Genomic DNA, 24,133 nt, shown 5'->3' with positions numbered 1-24,133 from the left:
ATCCTCATAGAAAAGTAATTTAATTTTCAGTGTAGTAGAGCAAGAAGAACGAGGCAGTATACATTAAAAGGATTTTCAGAGTGCTTTAATTCCAAAGGCACAGGCTTGCGGGGGCTTTGAGAGATCTCTGTTCTTCTCCACAATGGTCCAAGTTTCTGGGCAGGTCCCTGGGATTTAACGACAGCTCTCTGACTCTCTGTCCGAAGTGGAATCCTAGGAAACAATTCCTGATAACCAAGAGGCAAAGATGTCTCCCATACCCAGGCAGTATGGGGAGATCATGAAAATGTAGATTTTTTTGAAAGCTGTTTTCTTAGAAACCGGCTATTTGTGCTGGAGAAAAACCTTGTATGGGAGACAGAGAGACAGATTTAAAAAAAAAAAAATCAACCTCTGCTCATCCATAACCATAGTCTGATTCCCTTATAGGGCCTGTGAGGATCTGGAGAGAACGCTTTGGATTTATTTCTGTTTCCCCTGGGCTGACATCATCTAGTGTGCATCATGGTACCCTGTTTTGGGTTTGGAAAAAGCTCAGGAAAGCTATAAATCTTGAAGCTTTTTACTATTTTTCTTTTCTCTTGTTCTCTTTAAAACACATGCACGCACGCACACATACACACACACACACACACACAAAACTTTTCTTCTTTGTTAAAAGAAAAACTACAAACGTGTGTATTGATTCTTGCCTTCAGATCTTAACTGCCTTGGCTGTAATACCTTGCTTACATCTGCCGGGTTTTTGTGCAGTCTTGCAACATCTCCTTAATCCAGTGAGCATAAATAGAACATTTCAGTCATATTTGGCTACCAGCAACTTCACAGATAAGCATGCTAAGACCTTGTTGAAAGAAACTGTATGTGATTGCGCGCGATACCATCAGCCCACAGCCCAGAGCCCAAATGAAAAACTTTTGTTCTTGGTGAAATTTGTTGATAGAGATATTTGAAATAAATGACTTCAGAGAACTGATATTTTTAAAACAAGGGGTAGGTTATATAACAGCCAGGAGCCCGGGCCACCCAATGCTCAGAGGCCCTGAGGGTCCATCTTAGAATCCCTCCTTAAGGAGATCTCTCAGCATGGTCCTTTGTCATTTCCTGTATTGCCCTTCCTCCCAGATTCCCCATCTCTTCCTTCAGTTTCCTTTCTTTTCTTGAGAAAGGCTCTCATTACACGTAGTCATGACTGACTGGAACTCCCTATGCAGACCAGGTTGTCCTTGAACTCACAGAGACTCACCTGCTTCTATCTCCCAAATGCTGGGATTAAAGGCGTGGGTGTGCCACCACTCCTGGCCTCCTTCGATTTTTCTCTTTGGAGACAGGGTCTTCCCTCACTTCCCGCACAGGTCAGCTGCATACTCACTGGAATCCTTCTGCTTCAGCATGCCAGGTGCTGGAATTCAGTGAACCAGCACTCTTGGCTCCTAACACTACTTCAGTACTCAGAAGCCATCTTCTCTGGAAGTAGTATACTTGGTGTGGTGGAGATACAGAAAATGCTCTTGTTTTTCCTATTTTTCGTGTGTGTGTGTGTGTGTGTGTGTGTGTGTGTGTGTGTGTGTGTGTGTGTGTAGTATATTCAGGTATGCATACACATGTATGTGTATGTGTGTGGAGACCAGAGTCTGACAGTAGATGCCTTCCACTCTCAATTCCCACACTATCATTTCAAACAGGGTCGCACTGAATCCAGGACTCATCGACTGCTTAGACTGGCTGACCAGTGATCTCTCTAGGGATGGGCCCATCTTTTCTGCCTTCCCCAAACTAGGGTCACAGCTATACAAGGCCACGCCCCTCTTTCATGGGGGAGCTGTAGATCTGAACTTGGGGGTCCTCATGCTTGCCTAGCAAGCACTTTACCTCCAGAGCCACCTCTCCAGCTCTCTGGTGCTTTTTGAAACATAGGACTATCCTGTCCAGTCATTTGTCAGCCAGATTGGCCTTGATCCCAGGCCCATGATGTAGGGCTTTCCTTCTGAGAGCCCATAATGGAGCAGGAGTAGTTTCTTTCTTGGGGAACAGGTACAGTTAGTTATCCTTGTACTGAAGTATGTGGATGTGTATAGAGCCAAGGCAGGTTCCTCCATCTCCCACATTTTCTCTGCAAGCTCCCTCTTTTGGTTTGTTTCTATTATTTAATGAGGGGCATTATGCATTACATGGAATCCCCTGTATGTTCTGGGCTCAGCAATAAAGACAAAGAGGATGAGTGTGGTGTGGATCCTTTACGAAGGATAGAGACAGCCAGCGTAGACAGAAGCTGACAAGCAGGAACCTAAGAGATCGTCTTGATCTAGCCTTGCCTGGCTGCAAAGATGTGAAGGCAAAGGCTAGAGAGACAAGATGTCTGGCCAAGGTTGTCTGCTGACTGCGAGCAGCTCTGGACTGAAAACTGCATCTGCTGTACCCAGCCTGGTAGACACACATGACTGGTCAACGCGTACCTCCTATCTGGATGATTCTCGAGAAAGCACGGCTTGGCATTTCTTCTCCTTCCCTTACAAAGACTCCAACCAAAATGGCTGCCTGTTTCTCATCCTCTGTGGTCTCTGCATCCCCAGATCCCACCCAAACCTGCAGCAGGGAAGGTGTTAACTAGCATTGTTAGTTCTCAGTTGTTTTTTAAATGGCTTCTTTGAAATCCTTAGCTTTTATTAGTATATTTACTTTATGGCGTACATAAAGAGCTGTATTAAAAAATAAATTGTGTTGTAAAAGCATTGGGTAATGTTTATTAATATTGACTAGTCAGGGAGCCACGAACTATATTGCTAGAAGGATAATTTGTAGTAATACCAGTTACACATTTGAAGCTTGTCAAATGACTGTGTAATCTCCACATTTTTAAAAGAGAAGTGGGTAAAAGGACAATTTTCCTTCTGCCGTGAGAAAATGAAAGTGACCTGTTCCTAACTGAGATTGGAACTGTCCTTTTTCTCTCTCTGGGGCTTAAGCACGGGCTGCATGGCCATGGCCAGGTGTGTCCCTCTGTCTCAGAGCAGCTAGAGATCACCTCGCTGGAAATACCTTCTCTTTTGCGTCGCTGCCTTCTTGAGTCTGCGCTGAAGGTGTTGAAGGCAGAGATGGAGGCTTGATTCCTGTCTTTAAAGAGCTTGGACTTCTGAGGAACTTATAAACAGCTTAGACTTGAATGATGTATATAGCACAGTGACACTGGGGATGACTGATGATGACATATTCCTGCCCAGACTGGAATATGACACTGTTGGTGGCATTAAGAGACATTCTCTGAGATGATCTAATGTCACCCTTAGATGGTAGGGAACATTCATCAAGTGTCCTCGGGCTGTGTGAAGAGCTTGCTTTGGTTTAGGGTGGAGGCCTGCGGGAGTGTTCACTGTTCAATGGTTTCCTTTCCCAGGAAGAGCCACATAGAAGGTTGAATATGTTGGTCCATGCTGTAATCCCAGCATTGGAGAGACTAAGGCAGGGGGATCATGGGCATGAGGCCAGCCTGGGCTACAGAAGGAGTTCAAGGTGAGTCAGGGTTATATAGGTAGACTTTGTGTCAGAAACAAAACAAACCAAGGAAAAAGAGGCACCAAACCTAAAGATAATGCAGGAAGCTGGACTAGATAGTCTACATAGCCTCCTTTTCCTGGAAGCTGACTTTGGGGAGGAAATCTCCAGTGGTCTCATCTTTGTGTCAGTACTTTCTTAGACTACCATTGACTGGTTGACCTTTGCCATGTCATTTGAAATAAGGGTCTGTGGGCCTCAGAGGTAGGACCTTTTTTTTTCTTTTTAATCCACAGTGGTCTTAAGGAAGGTGAGATAGCCCAATATTGAACTCTCCACTCACTGTTTAGTTTCTGTTTAGAAAGATGAGAACCAAGCTAGATGGTTTTATAACTGAGCTGGAAGCCTGTCTCTTTTGAGTCTAGAGGCTGTGACCTAGCTCATGTTGTCCCCACAGGGAGAGATTGGCTGGATATCAGTGTCTGTTGACATAGTCTGTCTCCAGAGAGGCCCAGAGGTTTGCATGGGGCTGGCTTCCCGAGGAAGTAGAGGACCTTTGCGAGGCTTGTTGCTTAAATGGGCTGCAGGCCTTTGAGAATGCGTTTAGACCTTGGTCTGGATTTTATTCACAGAAGCTCCTGTCTCCTTCCGAAGGTGCCTTAGAAGCACCAAGTAGGTCAAATCCGTGGGGGTGATGCATAGCTTTAAATGTCAACTTGACATAACCTAAAATCACCTGACGAAGGAGTCTCAGTGAGGGATCATCTACACTGGGTTGGCTGGTGTGCATGTTTGTGCTTGGCTGTCTTAATTTATGTGAGAAGGCCCTCCTGAGTGAGTGGCACTCGCTAGGCAGGAGAGCCTGAACTATTTAAGAGTAGAAAAACAGAGCTGAGTATAGGCAAGTAAGCAAGCATGTATGGTTCATTTCTCCCTGCTCTGATCTTGACTGTAGATGTGACCAGTTGCTTCCAGCTCCTGCCTCAGTGACTTCTCCCCTATGATGGATTATAACCTGGAATTTTAAGCTGAAATAAACTACTTTCTCTCCTAATATGCTTTTTGTCAGAGTATTTTATCATAGTAACAAAAATGAAACTAGAACATGGTCATGAGGTTAGAAGGCAAAAGCCCTAGCTGAGGTTGGGGTGCAGGCCTGTAATCCCACCTGCTCTGGAGGCTGAGGCCCTAGGAGGATTATACTAAGTTCAAAGCTTACTTGGGTTGCAGAGGGAGTTCAAGGCAAACTAGTGACCTAGAGAGAGCCTGTGTCACAAGGAAAAGAACTAAGGAGGGTGCATTGCCTGATGAGCACAATTAAGGTTTTTAGTTCGGAGTACCACCAAAACAAACAAGCAGAGGGTAAAATCGCCAGCGTCAGGGAGCTGCCATATGCGGATCAGCCTCTGATCAGGCACCAGGTGAGTTGGAAGGACCTTCAGGATCTCATTGGCCTAGCCCGAATGCCAGCTCAGGGGATACATCAGTTAACTGAGAATGGGTAAAACCTTATACAAGGTCCATTCTCTCCTACTGGTTTTTCCCCCGTTAACAGGTCCTGGTTCCCTGTTCTAGTCTTTCCCCCAGAACTCCCAGGTCAGGTCATTTTAGCTTCCTGTTAGCAAAGTCAGGGAGTACAGCCGTTGGGCTGTTGGAACCGAGAGCTTTCTCTTAACCTTTCTCACTTCTGAGTAGGTCCCATCGTTGCCATCTGTTCCTATATGGAACAGGAGAAGACAGGAGGTGTGGGCAGTGCTGGCCTTGGACCCCCTCTACCCCCGACTCCAGAAGTCAGAGCCTCTAGTCTTTTCCTCTTAGTGATGCTGTGAACTCTTCTCTTCATCCTGCCTCCTTGGTCCTTGGCGAGTGGATGAAAGTGGACTGCTTCTGTGGAGGGCATGCATGCAGGGCTCCCTGGCGGTTAGGGCCAGCTATCTGTAGGGACGGAGGTAGGGAAGATGGGAGAAGTCGTCCCTTGCTGTTGTTCATGGTCTTGCGCTGTCCCTTTTGAGCTGCGCTCATGAAGGCCTATCCTGGAGGTGTGAGGTTGTTCCGAAGCTCAGCATTTATCATTCCAGGAAATTGCCATCAGCCTTCCTTGTATGGACTCCAAGAGCCACAAGGTAAAGTCTGGTTCTGGAATGGAGGCTGCCAAGGTGGCTGCTGTACTCAGAGTATTTCTAGGACAAGCAGAGGAGTGCCCTGTACTTCCTTTGCCCAGAGGGGTTTCCTTAGTCTTGAACAGTCACTTTAGAATGGGCCTTACAAAGCAAAGGCAAGAGAGAAATAACGTCCATCACTGAACAGCTCTCAGTCCAAACCAGAGTCTTCATGAGGGTCACCTTCAGTGAGCACAGGCACGTCCCAGTTGCAACCTGGCCACGGTGGTTTTCTTAGTGAGAGTTGCATGGGTGAGAACTGATGAGAGAAAAAAAAAAAAAGAGTCCTTCTCTTGTGTTGCTAAAAGGTTCAGATTTGCTTAGATCTAATTTCTCATAATGGTTTGGCTTCCTTGAGAATATAGGTAAAAATGGTCAGGGATGATTAACCTTTTATCTTCTGAGACCTAATCGAACATCTGTTTACTGCACAGTGAAGTTAGCTGTTAGGTCAGGCATTTGTCTGAGATGGACCACCGTAAAGGGTGGGGAAGAACATGGGGCCACTCTTTAGGAATAAGTAGGGACCTGAAGCATCTCCTCTACTGAGAAGAGTATAGAGTGAATTGCACCACTCCAGGACCAGGTGACTTTCAAAATGGTGGCCATCTGTGGCTTCCTCTTGGAGAATGGTGTGTGGGAACTCCATCTTCTTCAGAGGCAGCACAAAGAAAAATGAGAACTTAGGCCTCGTGAAAAGACAGGACCAGACCAGGCAGGTGTGCTGAATGTGGAGAGGAGAAAGGCCTGTGATTGACGTTTTGGTCTAAATCTCTGCAGAGTGGCGACAGTGACTCATTCAGAGTTGTCATTCTGCTTTAGCTGGGATTCTGTTGCCATAGGGGCTCTGCTGAAGACTGGGCCAGAACCTGCTGGTTGCCGGGTCTGTAGGATGCACTCATTTCTTGCACTCGCCTTTTTTTGGAAGTGGGAGAATTCCCCACTTCAGACCTTCTTCCTTGCTGTGTAAACAATCATTTTTTAAGATTTTTTTTTAAATGAACAAGCTCCTGGTATAGGGCTCCCTCGAAGTCCCAGGCAGGCCTGTGAGGTTGTCCTTCTTTCTGTATTGAACTTTGTGTGCTTGGCCTTGCTCTCCCTGCCAGGGAAGCATGACCTTTGTCCTTGCTACATGTGGACTCACACGGATGCCATGCTGGTCTCTGGGAACCTGTGTGGGGCACTGAGTTAGTAGGTCAATTTCAGGGCAGTGTGCTTCCCCTGAGAATTGGGTAAGACACAGCACCAGTACCCCGAAGACTAGAAAACTCACGGTGACTTAAATAGTTCTGAGGAAAGGCTCCTGATGACTTCTAGAAGTTTCTTTCACTAAAAGAAAGAGAAAATACAGGTCCTTTGGATTGAAAGGTTTTAAAATGAACAGATTGCTGGGTTCAGTCTAGAGTTTTGTTTGCTATATCATAGCCTGATGGTTTGGATGTCACAGTACATCACAATACACAGTGACAAGCAGATCATGGCCCAGGAAAATAATAATGCTCCTTACAGGAACTCCTTGGAGGGTAGGTCAAAAGGATATGGGTAAAGACTTTTGAATAATAAAGCTTGTCTCTACCTAAAATTTTAGTTAATAAGCTGTATAATTTTACAAACGAGGCAGAATGTGATAGCTGGGCATGGTGGAATACACCTTTGATCCCGGCACTTGAGAGGCAGAGAGGCAGGCAAATCTTTGAGAGTTCAAGTTACAAGATCTGTCAGGGCTACAGAGTGAGACCTTATCTCAGTAATAAAATAAACTTTAAGTGATTATGACAACAAGATTTGTTCAGTGTCTCTAAACCAGCCAGGGCTGAGTCAGGATGTGAGTGTGGGTCTTGGGTTTGTGTGCTGGGCATTCCTCCCTGTGCCCTGGTACACCTAGCAGGAAGCAGGCTGAAATCCCTCACCTTTCACACGGAACCAGTCTGGTTGACAACTGGGAGAAAAATCACTTTTAGCAATTGCCGAGCAGATCTGCTCATATCCAGGGAAAAGGCAAGGCTCTTGCTTAAGAGTGTTCATCGGGGCGAGAGATTTGATCTGGAGCCCTTGAGAGAGAATCGAGTGTAGACTGCTGGGGAGTGCCCCCCAGATCTGAAGACTGACCATCCCACAGTCCTTTGGGAAAACAAATCCACATGGGGGTCTGGCCTCCCATGCTCCCATGCATGGACACCCCTGGAAGCCAAAAAAAAAAAAATCACAAACAATTAAAAGGATGAAAATCAGCTGGACACAATTCATAGCCAACTCTCAGGAAAGTACCTGGGAATCCACCCTTGAAGAGAGTTTGTGCTGTGTAGATATCTCATAAAGGCAAACAATTATCTTGCCCAGGCAGGGGACAGGAGTGTGTGCCACTGTGCTCGATCCCCACCCTATCCCCCCCTCTATCTCCTCCCTTCTCTCTCTCTCTCTCTCTCTCTCTCTCTCTCTCTCTCTCTCTCTCTCTCTCTCTCTCTCTCTCTCTCTCTCTCTGTATGTGGCATTCCTGGGTACCTATTTAAAAACATACTTTGCCCCAAACACTATTAGGACATGCCCCAGTACCCTGACATTGTGAAATATAATCAGAGTAAAGAATGTTCAGTTAAAATGTTCTGTACTCTTTCTCAATTTGGATAGATCAGCCACAGCCAAGAGTGAGATAACGCGTGGGGGATGGGTGGGGCGCCCTACAGTGTTGTGGGAGACCGTGTGTGTTTATGTGTTTGTGCTTGGGAAATCATTTGTCTTTGGCAATGGGGAAGAGGAAGGCAGCAAACAGAACAATGTGATTGAGAAAGAGTTCTGCAAAGAGAACTGTCTGTGATCCTTATCAGAAGGCTGCACACATGGTGTTGGGTGCTAGCCTCATGTTACGGTGGCCCATTGCATGGCATGCTACAGAGACTCCCCTGAGGAGCATTGAATGGTTTAGGCACAGTTCTGGGATCTGTAAGTGGGTAGCAGTATCTGGTTGGGTGCCATTGTGATGCGGGCAGTGCCAGTCTAAGCACATACTACCCAGTTTTCTCTTAACATGGGCAGCACCAGCTCCAAAGCCCACTGTGGCTTTAGCACATGGTCATTCTGGACTAGCAATGGTCCAGGCTCTCAGAGAACTCCAGTCCACCCACCTGCCCCACTGCCTCCAGTTCCTGTCTCTGGCTGCCACTCTCTGCCCTGGTCCTTAGTGACAAGGAAGAAACAGACACTGGGGTAGGTGTAGCTGGATCCTGGACCGAGCAGTGGACATTGGGGCTTGAGAATAGGAATGTGGTAAGGAGGAGAGTCAGCATTTGGGACCAGCTCACAAAGTATCTCAGCCCTCTACCTGCTGGTCCACTGGGTTCCTTGCAGCTGACCAGCCCCATTGCAAAGGGTCTGGGTAGAAACACCCCAGCAAGAAGCTAGGCCAAGAGGTAGCATTGTCTCCGCACCTGTGACCAGTTGTTGCCAGGGAAACAGTGTGTCACTTCCTGGAATCTTAATGGTGGTGAATGGGATGGCATTCATGGAAGAACCTCGAGCAGCTAAAGAACCTTGTTCTAGATGGAAAGTATCCAGTGTCTCCAAATTCTTCTGCCTGTTGGGGTGGGAGGTAGGTCACAGCTACTCAAGGGACATCTGCATACTGAGAGAGAGAAGCAACCATGTCCATAGGGTCTGTTCCTTATACTGCTTGGGGAAGTCCCTGTCCTGGACATTGGGGATGGGGAGAAAGACAAGACACTGGTGCAGTCTTCCAAGTCTAGCAGGTGGCAGGAGCTTGAATCAGTCAGGCACAGTTTAGTGAGTGTGTGTGTATGTAGTGTGTGTGTTGTGTGTGTTTGTGTGTGTAGTGTGTGTGTGTGTAGTGTGTGTATGTGTGTGTTGTGTATGTGTGTGGTGTGTGTGTGTAGTGTGTGTGTGTGTGTATAGTGTGTGTGTATAGTGTGTGTATGTATGTATGTATGTGTGTGTGTTGTATATGTGTGGTGTGTGTGTGTGTGTAGTGTGTATGTATAGTGTGTGTATAGTGTGTGTGTGTGTGTGTGTGTGTGTGTGTGTGTGTGTGTGTGTGTGTTGTGAGGGATGAGTTAGTACTATCTGGAGGTAAACAAAGACCAGAAGGGCTCCATTCATGATAGGTGCTAGTCTGGCAGTGAGCCCTCTGAACTTAGATCTGATTTCTGAGTCTGAGCACCAGTGTTTAAAGTGATAAGAAGTACCCTGTGTACTTCTAGGAACGAGATTAGGAATGGATGCAGCAGTCCATGGACACTGGGGGCACATGGAGACTGTCCCAGAATCAGGGTGGGATGAGACTCTTACCAGTCCCTCGCCATCTCCTTCTCCTTGTTCCCGCCGCCGCCGCCGGGAATGGCTGTGCAAGCCTGCAGGTGTGTGAGGGGGTGGGGCGCTGCCTTCTGTCCAGTTGGAGCCTTGGCAACCTGTCTTCTCTTCTCCTCTACAGGAAGCTGCACAGTGGAATGAAGACATACGGGTGTGAGCTCTGTGGAAAGCGGTTCCTGGATAGTTTGCGACTGAGAATGCATTTACTGGCTCATTCAGGTAGGCAAGGCCTCCTTCAGTGGCCCCATGTTGGTACAGACACCCACCTCCTGCCCATTTTCCCTCTCAACTCAGAGCTGGCCTGGCCACAGTCCAGTTGTCTTCACTGCCAGCCAAGGCTTCGGTCCACCTTGTCCCTTGGCTCCTCCTTCCAGTTTCACAGAGCAGAAAAGACACCCTGAGAGTGTGCCCATCAAAGGAACCCATCCTCATGCTCTCCCCTGAGGTTCCCAAGCCATCACTGGTACCCTTGCCCTGTGCGATCTACCTTCCAAAGTAGACTGCGGTTTCATTAGCAGAAACAGTTGTGGAATTAGGTTCTTGCTGTCTAATGAATCTGACTATTGGGCTCACATTATACAAGAGCCTTTAATTAAATAGATATAGAAAGGTTGGAACTCAAAGCTAGTTATAGCGTGCTGTCTTTTGCAAGTTAATTTTATCCAATTCTAGTGGGGTTGAGTGTGCGGCTGCTAGTCATTTTGCTCATGTTTGGGCAAAGTTGTTCTGCCCCAAGAGCTGCGTGGAAAGGGGAGAAGCCCTTGACACCCTGCATTTGTTGTTCTGCTGTTGTGGGTTCGGGGAAGGGTCCTGCGGATCTGAAGCTGCAGCCTTTGAGCTGAGGGCACAGCCTGCCTACTGTAAAAGCTGTAACTTCCCTGCCCGGTCATAGTCTTCTCTCTCCATAGTTTTGCCTCTAAACCTTGCACTCATATTTTAGGGGAGAAGAGCAGGTGTCTGTCTTCTTTGGTCTTGCTTTTCTTACGTGGGTGACTACCAATGCCTGCCTCTGCTTTGGCCATATTGCCTCAGCAATATGTCCTCTGGGAGTTTAACAAGTGATCCATCCCTTCCGGTGACAGACACTAACTATGTGACTATGGCCAAATTCACCCCATCTCTATATCTGCCAGTGCAGGTGCTGCCCCCACATCGAAGTGATTTTTTTTTTTTTCTATTTGGGGAGTGAGGTGGCAGAATTCTTGATGTATCCACAGCAAGTTCCCTGGCCTGCAGTCAGTGATCCACAGATAGCCTGGCTCGTATATTAGATATCCTACCCAGACCTCCTTCCCTGTTCCCTATCCTGAAGCTGTTACCCTGGGGCATGCCATATCACTTCACTCCAGATGCTTCCTGCCTGGTGGGGCTGTCTGTGTACTATTCTTCCTCCACCTTGTTGTGTGGATGATGGTGTAAGCTCTCATCAGCAGCTTTGTGGTACCCACTGAAACTTCGTAGCCCACGTGACCTCACTCACTCATTGCTTATCAGGTGCTTTGTTCTGTTCATCCCATTCTGTCTGCACGACAGAACACTTCTCCTACCTTTCCAGGTTTTTCCAGACACTTTTCAAAATAAGAACACCTTTAACCATTCCCCACTTGTAGTCAGAAGTAATCATGACTTCCTCTGGTGCCTGTGTATGATTCTGTATCCGACGCTGACTTTGAGCACATCTTTCTTCCTTGTGTTACTGTTATTTCTGGGCTTGCCTTATCTCCCCCTCTTGAGAGGCAGGATGATGCAGTGGAAGAAACTTGGTCACCTACCTCCCCATAAGGTGACTTGGTCTTTCTGAGCCTCTGCATCCTTGTCCATAAAGCAGGGATGTTTAACTCAAACTCAGAGAACTTGTAAGGCTCACGCAACCTCTTTCCCACCGTGCCCACGGTGTGGCTGGTACTTGGTAAGAATAATCTCCCTTCTTTCTCCTTAACAGACAGTGAAGTGTTAGGGCACAGGGTTGGGCCTATGTTATGTCTAACACACTCCCTGCCACCAGCAAATGCTTATTGAATGAATGAATACCGCCTGGGCATCTGACAAGCCACTCAAGAGGACTCTAAGGTCCTGGCTGGTCTCGCCGGCAGCAGAAATCCTTTCATGGCTGAGGGGCTTGATGGAATGGGGACACACTGGACCTCCTGGCCCTCTTCCAGGCAGTGGTAGCAGGCGTGACTTGGCTACCATCTCTGCTGTAAAAACCATGTCTGCAGTGTTGGTGGGTGTGGCAGAGATACACTGAGGGCTGCTGAGCTCTTCCTGTTAGGTGGATTTGGTGTCCCAATTCTGACAAGATAGTGACTTTGCATCACTTCACCATAAGCCGGTAGGTCCCTGGGGGCAGTCCACTTCGGTCCTATCTGAGGTATCACCTCAGGGTCCTGTAGTCTTATCTGTATGCTTCACAAGCTTCAGGAGGAGGGCGTGCTTTCTTAGTTTTCCATTTCAGTGCTGCTGTATCGGCGGCCACTGAAGGCTGACTCTATTCTATGATTGGCCCCTCTGAAATCCATTTGCCAGTGCCCTTGTGAGGGAGGACTTGGTTGTGATTCACCATTTTCTTTTAGTTCACCTTAACACACAGCTCATAGCCTGCAGAGTCTGAGACTTCCAGTCTTTGCCTTTTCATCCTATTGCCCTGCAGACCCCTCACTCCTGTACAGATGTGTCTTGGCATTCAAGTGGCGCCACAGGACATAGAGGCTAGACCACTTCCTAAACCTTTGCTTCCTGCAGAATCCTGAGTTTACTGCATGTTAGGGTCCAGGCTTCTCGCAGCCCCTCCACCAGATCAGAGAACTCGGTTGCTAGAGAGGATATTTGTTTTTTTGCTGAGCTTGGTGATCTCTACCTATAATCTCACTTGGGGAGTAGAGGGAAAGGGCTCAGGAATTCAAGGCCAGCCTGGGCTACATGATACCTTGTCTTAAAAAACAACAGACAACTTTTATTTATTTATTTATTTATTTATTTATTTATTTATTTATTTATTTATTTATTTATTTTTGAGACACACCATGGCTGGCCTGGAACACGCTATAGATAGCGTCTATTTCCTGCTTCTCTGGTGGGAAGGCTCTGTGCTAGGAGCTGACATCTATAGTATAGACCCATTTTTTCCAGAGGGTTAAAGGGTTGGAATTGGGAAGGTAAATAGTTGCCCAGGGCCCTGGGGAACCTGTTTTTTTTTTTTTGTCTTTTCCTTGTATTTTTAAGAACACGCTGTGGAGAAATGAAGCCCAGCCTGAGCAGGGGTCCTGGTTGCTCCCTCAGCGTGGCTCTGCCCTTGCCAGGCTGATCCTGGCTGTCTCTTCTGCTCCACCGAGCCTCGGCTGCGTGCCTCTCCCTTCCTCCCTCGCTCGCTGGTGCTGGCCGCCCCACCCCCTCTTGGCTAGCACAGCCTGTGTTTGTTATTGTAGCCCTGGCGCTGAGCCAGGCCTGGCTGTGAGCCAGACTTGTGGGTACAGTATGTACAGTGAGTGCTCAGCCAAGTTTGTCATCATACTCGATTACTTTTTTTTTTTTTTCTAATCTGGAAGGGGTGGGGTGGAAACAAGAGTTTCTGGGATGCTGGAGGAGAGAATGCACTGGATTCCATGGCGTTATTTCTGTAAGGAAGGCGCTCCAGTCTGGCTTGCTTGCCTTTACCCCCTCTGCGTCTTCCCTTCCCTCCAGTCGCCTTCCTTTCCTCTGCACTTCCCTGTCAGATGAAATCAGCCTGTAGGAGATCGACAAGGCAAGCTCTTATTTGCAGTGACTAGAATACTAAATTTACACTCTTAAATCAGTTTTCATTGTGTTGAAATTGACAATTTGTTTAATTAGAAGTTTGCCCTGTAGGAGGCCCTTCTGAGAGGCTGCTATTTCTCCCCTCCCCTCTCTTACTTTCTCTTTTTTAGTTGTGTGGGTTTTTTTTTAAGACCCTAAATGGTGGTAGTGAATGTTCAGTTTAATTGAAGTTTTTATTCCGATTTGAATGCGTTAACTACCCAAGTGTTTATGAGATATACCTGATGATAACAATAAGTTTAAATTAACCACCAACAACCTAACTCATTAACTAATGAGTGATCTGGCTGAGTTCTGCGTTTTAGGGATGGTTTTGGGGATCAGAGGGCTTGAGGACCAGGGGTGTGGCTTCTAGAGGGAAGAGCAATGACTTCATTCAAGTTTCTGCCAAATATGGGATAAGGTTGTGGCAGGGAGCAGAAGAGTATCCCCCCAGCCCACCATCCATGTCCAGAGATGACTCTAAGGCCTCATTTATTGTCTTGTTCCCATGGGAATCAGGCCCGGAAGCATTTATGGGTCCCCAACCCTTTGCCTTTGCTTTGTCTAAAGAGGTGATTTCCAGCTGGGAAGTGGGGCTTGACGGACACAGACAGCAGGCTGTGCAGGTTCAGTAGATTCTGAACTTGCCCCGAATAAGCCTTCCCATTAGGCTTATATGAACTTGCCATACCTTGGCTTGACATACTGCAGGCTTATAAGCACACTACAGCTATTTGCTCTGTTTTGGACACAGCTATTTACTAGGAGGGGTCTGTGGTTGGATCCCATTCCGGGGGTATCATTCACTTTTGGAATGAGTACATGCTTAATATGCACTAATTATAAGTGGGGTTGTGTGCATTTAACAGTGATGGATGCCAGAGCATCCTTCCCCTCCAGAAACTTGGTCTAGTAGGAGACATCAGGTTGGTTATAAAGCAGTGGTGAACGAATAGTACCAACTGTCAAGAAAGACGTAGAGATTCAGAAGATGTGGTCCCTGAACAGAAGGTGAGAACAGTGTTCTCGAGGATCTCAGGAGGCCTGAGTGTGAGGATGAACAGTACTGTTTGGAGTGGAGGATGTGGGTACAGTGTGTGGAGGACAGAGAAAAGTGTGCAGGGCCTAGAACAGGGATGGGACAAGACTGTAGAAGGCCTTGAGGGACAAAATGACTTGTAACTCCCCAGCCCTGGAAAACCACGAACATATTGAAAAGGGAGTGACATTGTTTCCCCTTCAGATGAGACTATTGAACGTTGGCAATCTATTGGCCTGGAGTGTACGATATGTGAGACCCCCTCAAGGGTCAAGGCAGGTAATCCACATTGAACATGGCTGCAGTGTGGAATTCCAAACTTCTGACACTAGGGTAAGCTGTCAGGATGGTGATGCCCCACACATTCGTTCCCTGCTTGCTCTTGCTGGTGCTTAGGTGATGCCCGCCATGCTGGTTGAGAGCCCACCCCTGCGACTAGGCTTGTCTCTATACTCAGAGCCACAGCAGAGGAATGAAGGCTTGGGGTGATGGGTTTTGCAATTCCAGCAAGAGCGTGGGGTAGCCCTGGTACTATCTGAGACCCGAGTCACCCATGGAGCGGGTGAAAGTGCTAGAGAAGTTGGGGCCAGAAGCAAGATTGGTTTTCTTCGGCTCCTGTGATCAGGGGGAAAAAATACACGTTGGCAAAGATCAGTGAGTTGACCTGGTTCCCTCCTTACCTCCCTCCCTCCCTCCCTCCCTCCCTCCCTCCCTCCCTCCTTCCCTCCCTCCCTCCCTCCCTCCCTCCTTCCTTCCTTCCTTCCAGCACTTAGCTTTTGGCTTCAGGGTTCTTAAAGACAGAGGAGGAGGAAAACCATGGCAGCTAACAAAGTCCCTGTGACTGCTAAATGAGGGGTCCCCACAGTGATCATCAGAAAGGCTGCCTTAGAGTTCAAAGATGGCCACTCAGGACTGTAGCTTGGAGTTGGCCAGGCAGAGGAGAGTCTATAGCCAGTCCTTTCTCCTGTCTCCTCTCCAGGGGATACTAACTTCCCCTTCTGCTATCAGGGTAAAACTGGAGACTCCTGGGAATACCCTCTCCTTGGGGGGCTCTTTACAGTCCCTCCCCAGGTCTTGAGAGGTGCCCACCCACTGAGCATTCCTCTTGGCAGTGGGGACAGCGGAGGGAGGCTCAGAGGTCCACACACTGGGTAGCAGAGAGGAAAGAGCTCCTCGGAAGGCACTTTCTCCCGTCTCTCTCTTGAACACACGTTTCGCTCTTCCTCTCCCTCCTCTGAATTTGGCCAGCTTCCTGAACTTTTTCCCAGAGTGGTGTCGTCACTGGCCTGCCGGCAGGTCTGGATGTTCTGCCAGCATTCCAGAGAGTTTATGATCGCTTGCAGATGCGTCTCCAAGAACACACTGTACCCAAAGCAGAAATTAATGCAGGCCTGACTGCGGGCCAAGCCCCTACACGGGAGAGAGGAGAGAGAAAACAAAAACTGTTTAATGCTGTTTATAAATTATACACCGGCTGATGAAAAATACATTTCTTTCCTGCCCCCTTCCACGCTCCCCCTTCCCTCTAGCCCCCTCCCCACCTCCCTCGCCTTCTCCATTTCTGCCTCAAGAGCCTCAGCTGAGAGCAGGAGAATATGGTTTTGCTTTTTAGCTCCTGTTTTGGCTGGGATCCGAAACCCTGCCGCTGATTCCTAGCCAGAGTGTTTTTCCCCTTTACCTGATGGAATACACTGATTTTTCCAGCCCACATGGGCTGTTTTGGGTTTTGTTGTTTGGGTGGGTGGGATTTTTTTTTTTTAACCTGGGGTTTTGTTTACAGCAAGTGTCATGTGCAGTGCAGAGTGCCATGCTAGTCTCAGGAGGCTGAATCCCCCACATCTGCCCATCTTAGTGTCACTGAATATATACTCTGAGGTCCCAAAGCCTTCAAGGCTTCACCTCAGGTTAACTGAACTGAGAAAGTTGGGGAAAATTCTTTGCAGGTCATTGTATTAAACAATATCATCCACCACTTCTCTTCTAGCCCTTCACCTATAACCTGTGTGAAGAGGGGGTTCATATACCCCCCCAGGACACACATATCTGCCTTATGGTACTGTAGCAGGATCGGGGAACTCATTCTGCCTAGCCCTCTGGATCCCACCCAGCTTCTTCCCACACCCCACAAGCCCCCCTATCCCAATTTATTCTATAAATTCGTTTCTACATTATGTCTATCCATTTACATGGCTTTTGTGTTTTTTAATACTGCTAATGTTTATCATTTGCCCAACAGGCTCGACAGATTTTGCTTCCTGTAGAGCACTGAGGCTTTAGAGCCCCCTCGTTGCTAAGTAGCAGTCTCTCTGTACTGTAATGGGCTGATTTTGTATTCCGTTCAGCGCTGTATCTTATTTTTGTATGCAAGACAAAGTGTTTTGATGGAGGACGATTGCGGCAGTGTCTGGAGGCTGTTTGGAGTTTTATGGGCTGTACAGTACACTGTGTGCTCTCCGAACAGAACACAGGCTGTTGAATTTTGGATTGGATTTGTCATTTTTCCCCGCTCTCAGAGAGGAGCCTGTCAGATAGAACATGACTTTAAGGGTGGAAGGAAGAAAGTGGGGATTATGTAATATCCCTTTCCTCTCTCCCTCTTTCTGTCTCTCACTCTCGCTCGCTCTCAGTGATCTTTCCATCCCCAAGTCGGGTGGCACACCCCCTTTTCCACTGCAGCATGATTTTGCACAGCTAGGTGGTGACGTTCCTATTTGGAATGAATGGTGCCCTGGAGGAGGGGATGGGACATCTGTCTGTCTGCTGTTCACTGGAGTCTTCTTCTCTCCTTCGCTCCTTCCATCCTGCCTAGGTTGTGGACGCCTTTACAAGCCCTTGATTTTGTCTGAGGAGTAGAAAGGGGCTGCAGGGCAGAGCTGTTTTTATGGGATGGACCGGAAAGCAACGGTGTTTTGTTAGTCTCAGTCTTGCTACCTTCTTTGGGCTTCTTAGACACAACCCCTGACAGAAGGGTGTTCCTGGGTGGGCTCCCATGGCTGTCTTTCCCTGTAGCCTCTGTTCCCAAGTCCTTGAGCCAAGCGGGGGGCCCACGTGGTGTGGAGTCCAGGTCTGCACCTGCAGACCGTGTCCTGTCGTATCCATCATGCTACTGTCCTTCCTCCCAGCGCTCCCCCCCATCCCCCCGCAGGGCAGGTGTTTATTCCACAGCTCTTCTCTCCTCTGCTTCCACTTCCCCCCAGTCTCCTCCCGTCTCCCTTCATCTCTTTGTCACAGTGTCTGTGTCAGCCGTTGTTGACACTGCTGTGTGTTTTCTGTCTTCCGTCCCGTGTCTTCATCTGTCTCTGTCACCGTCTTCCTTAGCCTGTCTTCTCTCATCTGTCTGTTGGTCTGTCTGTCTCCTTCGGTACCACCCTCAGTGTTCCTTAGCCTAGAAGTTGGGCAGCAGTCAGAATGGGGAACTTAGATCACTTTAGCCCGGAGGCCTAGCGAGGACTCTTGGGCAAATGACGGGAGAACGCTTGAAGTACATGGAAGCTTACACGGGCTGGTCCCTTGCCTTGAAAGGACCAGGAGGGTTCACTGTGGCCTGGCTTCTGTTCTTCCTGGGTCCTCGTGTGCACTGTTTTTAAGTGGAGTTGGTAGGTAGGAGAACAGGATGAGGTTTTGCAAGGCCCTTACTGGACACTGCTCCTCAGAATCCCTTCACCAGACCCCATGCTCACACAGGTGTGCACCGTATACCCACCAGAGCATGGAATCCTCTAGACCACCCTTGGCATTCGGTTTCTTATACCCACGGTCTGGTAAAATGCTTGGTGCACAGAAAGCTTGGATCGGTGTTTTTGAAGCAGTGAATATCCTGTTACTAACATGAGGTGGCTCGGTGGGTAAAAGTGGGTGCTGCACAAGCCTGGTGACCCGAGCGTGACCCCTCGAACCCACGCAAAGGTGGGAGAGGACCTACTTCACAGAGTTGTTCTCTGATGCACACTCTTGTGCACATGTGCGCACACACACACACACCCCTACCACGGCCACCGACAGTAATAATACATACATAAAACAGTCTTTGTACTACTAAAGGAGACCTGAAGCTTACATGGATTTGGGTGCTTCCTTCAGGAAAGGATTCTGAATATTCAGTGTTTGTGATTTGCTAGGTGAGTAGTGGGTGAGAGAGAGAGAGAGAGAGAGAGAGAGAGAGAGAGAGAGAGAGAGAGAGAGAGAGAGAGAGAGAAGCTGCAACACCAGTCCATTCCAAGAGGCAGACCTCTGTAGATCCAGCACTCGGAGCAGCTGATTGAAGACCCCACCCCAGATGTAACAGCTCAGCTGGAGCAGATCGTGGCATCCGAGAACCTGCAGGGCACAGAGTAGCTGTACCTGTTGGCCTCAGGTTTCTCGTCTTCAGGGCTTGGGCCAAGTCTCCCTCTTGTCTTTGGTAAACCATTGCTGGCCACAGGAGCCTACAAGCTTCTTAGTATTTCATGCTCTGTTCTCAGCCAGCAGGGCTGGTTGTTGGCAGGTAGGTCCTGAGCTCTGTCATGCCTTGAGCCTTTAGATAGTCATGGTAGCTACTAACTTAACAAACCATGGGTTTGTACGGTGTTCAGCCCCATCCCTATCCCAAGGGATCTTCCTGCCTAGGTCAGCGGATTTGACTCTTTGAGGGGCAGAATCTAAGTCTGGCTAAGGTAGAGGACTAGACCTCTTGCAGAGTGTGTGTTGAGTGTCTGTGTGTCTGTGAGAGGGAATCTGGAGTTGATGGGAGGTGCCTGTAGAGGTCTAAGTCTGCTCTGTGGAGTTCACAGATTCATGGGGTCAGGCTAGGGGTGGGTAGGCTTGGACAGATATGTGGTTACGAAGGTAGCAGAAACAAGCAAAATGAGGGGCAGTATTTTCACCAGACACTGTGTGTGTGCACGTGTGTTTGTGTGCACAAGTATGAGAAAAAAAAAGAGATTGAGACGAAGTGTTTACATGAAATACTCAGAATTGTCCCTCTACTGTAGTGGGCCCACACAGACCATTACCTTGAAGATTTCAAAATAAAATGAGCTCATGATATCTAGTGACTGCCACTGACATTCATGCTTGGCTGCAGAACCGTCCTTGCCTTCCATTTCATTGTTGATTGTTGATTTTGGGGTGTTGGTGGCACACCCCTCCACCCCTTGGATTCCTTCAGGAACAAGTTGATTGATGGATGGGTAGGAGTGCTTCTCAACAAGACCCCAGTGAAGAACCTTTTCATTTTCAAAATAGCCTCTGACCTTTCAGGCCAATAGAGCAGAGTTTCTCTGAGGAATCCGGAGGGCTGAGGCCGAGACTCCAGGTTGACTTTGGCGGGGGTGGAAGTTTGCATTTTTTTAAATTTAATAATTTGGCTTTCCTATGAATGGTTCTGCATGGTGTGCAATAGTATGCATTTTCATAACTGTCTCTTCCACTTTGGGTAAAGGAAGGGAGGGAAAAAATAACAGCAGCAGCATTCTGTGGGCAAAGGAAGAAAACAAGAGAATGGGGCAGAGAACAGGCTAAATTTAAAATTGTAATTGGCTGACTTCCACTGGCTTGCGGGTGTTTTAATGACTCATAATAACTTCATTTAAAACCAGCTGAGCAGAAAATAGATTGGAGAGGAGCCTCGGGCCATTATGGATTTGTTTTTTTTGACAAGCTCGGTTTTCAGCAGCCAGGAAGGCTCTCAGAGAGGGCTTGGCTGTTTCTCTCTCTCTCTCTCTCTCTCTCTCTCTCTCTCTCTCTCTCTCTCTCTCTCTCTCTCTCATATGACTGGGGGAGATTGTATGAAAAAAAACGGAGATAGTTTCTTTTTTTCTTTTTAACTCTCCCCCTTACCCCTTTTAATTTTTTTTTAAAAATTGATTAAAATAGATGCCTTGGGGTATTATTTTAGCATTTTAAGATCCCCCGCCCACATACACTTTCGATGTGGTAAACAGAATATAAATAAAATTGTTTTGGAAATGACTGAATTAATTAGATAGTAAAGCAACCCCAATGAATAAATTCCCTGTGCTGGTCTGCTCTCACCGTCATCCATATTTTCAGCAGCCCCTTCCTCTTTCCCCCAGCCCCTCCTTTCTTGGGGGGAAACCCTCCCTTTTAAATGGCAAGGCCCTTGTGTCACAGGGGCATCTGTTTAGTTATTCACCTGTCCCACATGCTGGTCACTGGGTTTTCCATAGGACTGGCTCTGTCCAGGAAGTTTTAGGAATTGCCAGAAGAGGCTCTGACCTGCCTCTAGTCATTTCTAAATAAAATCCTGCCTGTTTCCCATGCTAGGAAGGATGCCAGAACCAGACTGGTCCCTTCTTCCCTGTCTTTTGAAAGTCAGCCCACTCAGCCCCCGGGGTGCTACTGGCTGGGAAGCACAGGAGGCCTTCTCCATCTGAATGCTCTCAGCCATCAGCCATCCATTCGGCTGCCTGCTCCTATGGCACCTGTCACCTTCTTTGTTTGTTTGTTTTGTTTTAATTCAATTGTCTCCTTCCATGTACCAGGTCGTAGGCTCCTGGGATCATAGGATTCATGTATTTGTGCTCCCCTCTACTACCTAGTATAGGAACCTGAATGGTGGTTAGAACTCTACTGTCTTTTGTGAAAATGGGTGCAGGTGGGGCAGGAAATGGACTGGAGGCTCTCCTGTGCCGCCTCAAGCCCTGGGACCAGCTGTCCGGACCAGGAGAGAGGCAGGGACCTTATCGGTAGCCCATTTCCTTGCCTCCCTACAGCCGAGCACATAGTAGGCAATCAGGAAATATCTGTTGAATAGGCGGATGACTTTGGGTGCGCGGTAATGGATCGGGACAGGGAGAAAGGCACACACTTACTGTGTGCCCGCCGTGTTCCGGGCACAGTGGAGTGCTGGCATCTTGACAGCTTTGACATGCTGGTACTGTTTTATAGATGAGGACACTGAGGCTGGAAGTATCCACTGCTCAGCCTGTTTAAGAGCAGAAAGCCAAGGGGCGGCAGAGCTGGGTTCCTACCTAGGTCTCTCCCTGTGCCTGACCCCTGTCCCACGCTGTTGAGTGTCACGATTCCTGCTCTTCTGTTTGTTTACCTACTAATGCCTTACAGATCAGGGAGGTCAGATAGGAGAGCAAAGGCCGGGAAGGCCTTGTCTTCTGAGACTCTGAGGTGGGGAGCGCCATATTGGATGCTGCTCCAGAGCCTTGCCCTGGGCCAGCCACTAGGAACAGGAGTGGTTTATTACCCTTTCCTGCTGGGCCAGGGCAGCATGTGTTCAGTGATTGCCTGACACATACATGGCTGTCACTCCTCTGCATTGCTTTGGAGGGCTGGAGCAAGATGGTTCTGGAAACATCACTAGAGGGTTCAAGGCCAGTCAGTTTGCAGCATTGCCTTCAGGGAAAGCTTGGCAGCGCCATGACCTTCGCGCCTCTCCATCACCATGCCCCACCGAGAGAAGGCACAGAGACAGCTGCCTGAGGTCTCCTGTCTTGTCCTGGGGGAGGCACCCTGAGCTCAGGAGTAAAAGGGATAGTTGCCTTGTTCTGTCCCTCTGAAAGGAGGAGCGTGTGGGGTGGTACTAGCCCTGTAGGCGTCCGGCATCTTGTAGTATGGCCTGTTGTGAGGTTGTGGTCCCCCTGGCCTTTCAGACTTTGTCCAGTGGAGTTGTACCCTGTGACGTGAGGCCAGTTTGGTCTGCTGTAGAATAGCCTCGCTGTCTCCAGGCACACACTGGGGATGCTGGAGGTTTCTGCGGGGAGGGGGAGGTCTTCACCTAGTGGGAACCAGATTGTGAAGGTTGGGCAGAAGAGACACTTGAGTGGCAGTGCCGGATCCCACCCACATGTGGCTCCGTTTAGAGCGCGGAGCGCATCATCACGTATGAACTCAGCAGCTAGCAGCTGAACTGAGGGGCAGTGGTGTGCAAACCCAAGCAGGGCAGATGAGAGTTGGCGCTACTGCCTTTACACGACGGTTGCTAGTGACTTAGATAAAGGGATGACATGAGCCTGGAAAAGGAAGGGTATGTAAAACGGTCCCCACATGGGAGCAAGTGGATGTTATGGGAGTTTGGAGCTGTGAGAATATCCTTGGGTTGGGAGGTGGAGGGGTGAGGCAAGTAGTCCAGAAAAGGGTAGATAGTGTTTATTTAAATGGGGGAGTTCTCTGGCTGTAGTGTCCAGGAGGAGCTAAAGCTGGGATGGGGAGGCGGGTGTCTCTTACTTTTCCAGGTGAGAGGAAGCAAGAAGAGCTGTGAGCTAGTACCAGCCAGGCAGGCATCTCTCCTCCTCTGTCTCTGGTGTCCATAGTGACCATCAAAGGCTTAGAACCCGGTGTCTTGCATCTGAGGGCCCTCAGGTACCCAAGGGTATTGTGGTCCTCTTTATTGGCAGGTTGAGAAGCACTCCAAGGAAAATGAAAACTGCTGTTGGGCATGGTGTGGGTGAGTGGGTACCTGGCATCCCAGCACTTGGAAGGCAGAATCAGGAGGATTGAGAATTACAGGCCAGCTGGGGATACATTGGAAGACTGAGGATTGGGGATATAGCCGAGTGGTAAGAGTACTTATCCAGCATGCACAAGGCCCTATGGGCAATCTCAAGCAAACCAAGAGAGAAAGAGATGGGTAGATACAGGAGAGGGTTCTGCAAGCCTCAGCCTGCGAATACAGTGTTTAGAGCATTGCCTTTGGGTGAACTGAAGCTACTGAGCCACCCTGAGGACCAGTGGAGGAGCTTTAAGGATTTATCCCAGCTGAACGTCACCCCAAGCCCCAGCCTGTCTCCTTAGATCACAAGGCAAATGCTCCTATGTGTGCATCAGAAAGATGGGTTGGCTCCCCCGGGTTGAAGGCAAGACCAAGGGCTGCTGTAGGGATGTGCCTGGGCCTGGGATTCAGTGTAGCATACATGCATGCCTCTTGTAGCCTCAACCCCTTATCCTGGCCCCCACTAGTTGGCACACTCCTTTCTCTTTTCCCCCAGCCAAGCCCATTTGGAACAAAATTCTTTCACTTGCCAGAGAAAAAGAAAAAAAAACACAAAACCCAAGTTCTAAACTTTTCATTAGGTAGTTGGGATAAAAAGCCTTCTGGGGTAGGCGGATTAAACCTCGCAGCTCTCTCGCTGGCTATTAGAAGCTAATTGAGCACCTAGAGCTCATTGGCACTGAGTTCTGCTGGCGTAATTATGCAAGGCCACAGTCATTTGAGTAACAAGGTAACTCCAGGTAAAGAGAGAATGCCTGAAACTTTTGATTTGCTGGAGTCTTCCTCGGTTGCTTTCTTTAAATGAGCCCTGGACAGACAAAAGCCTGGAGGTGAGACTTTGGGGACAAGCTGTTGTCCTGGGTGATTACCGCCTCCCTAGCCTGAGTCTTCCCATGGAAACAG

The 24,133-nt window shown here is 48.4% G+C and overlaps 1 protein-coding gene across 3 annotated transcripts in view; it reads left to right on the top strand.

The window, feature by feature from the left end:
- The window catches only part of Zbtb16 (zinc finger and BTB domain containing 16), a 185,338-nt gene that overhangs the window by 82,434 nt on the left and 78,771 nt on the right, over nt 1-24,133 (top strand). For all 3 annotated transcript variants that reach the window (XM_076576245.1, XM_006979753.4, XM_042280871.2), the window contains one exon: nt 10,093-10,190. In XM_076576245.1, the coding sequence (XP_076432360.1) occupies nt 10,093-10,190 (98 nt within the window). The remainder of the gene's footprint in view (nt 1-10,092; nt 10,191-24,133) is intronic.

The sequence above is a fragment of the Peromyscus maniculatus genome, chromosome 7 (genome assembly GCF_049852395.1).
Source record: "Peromyscus maniculatus bairdii isolate BWxNUB_F1_BW_parent chromosome 7, HU_Pman_BW_mat_3.1, whole genome shotgun sequence".
In the NCBI taxonomy this organism is placed as follows: Eukaryota; Metazoa; Chordata; class Mammalia; order Rodentia; family Cricetidae; genus Peromyscus; species Peromyscus maniculatus.
The sequence above is the reverse complement of the archived record's forward strand: the minus strand, read 5'-3'. Positions and strand labels throughout refer to the sequence as shown.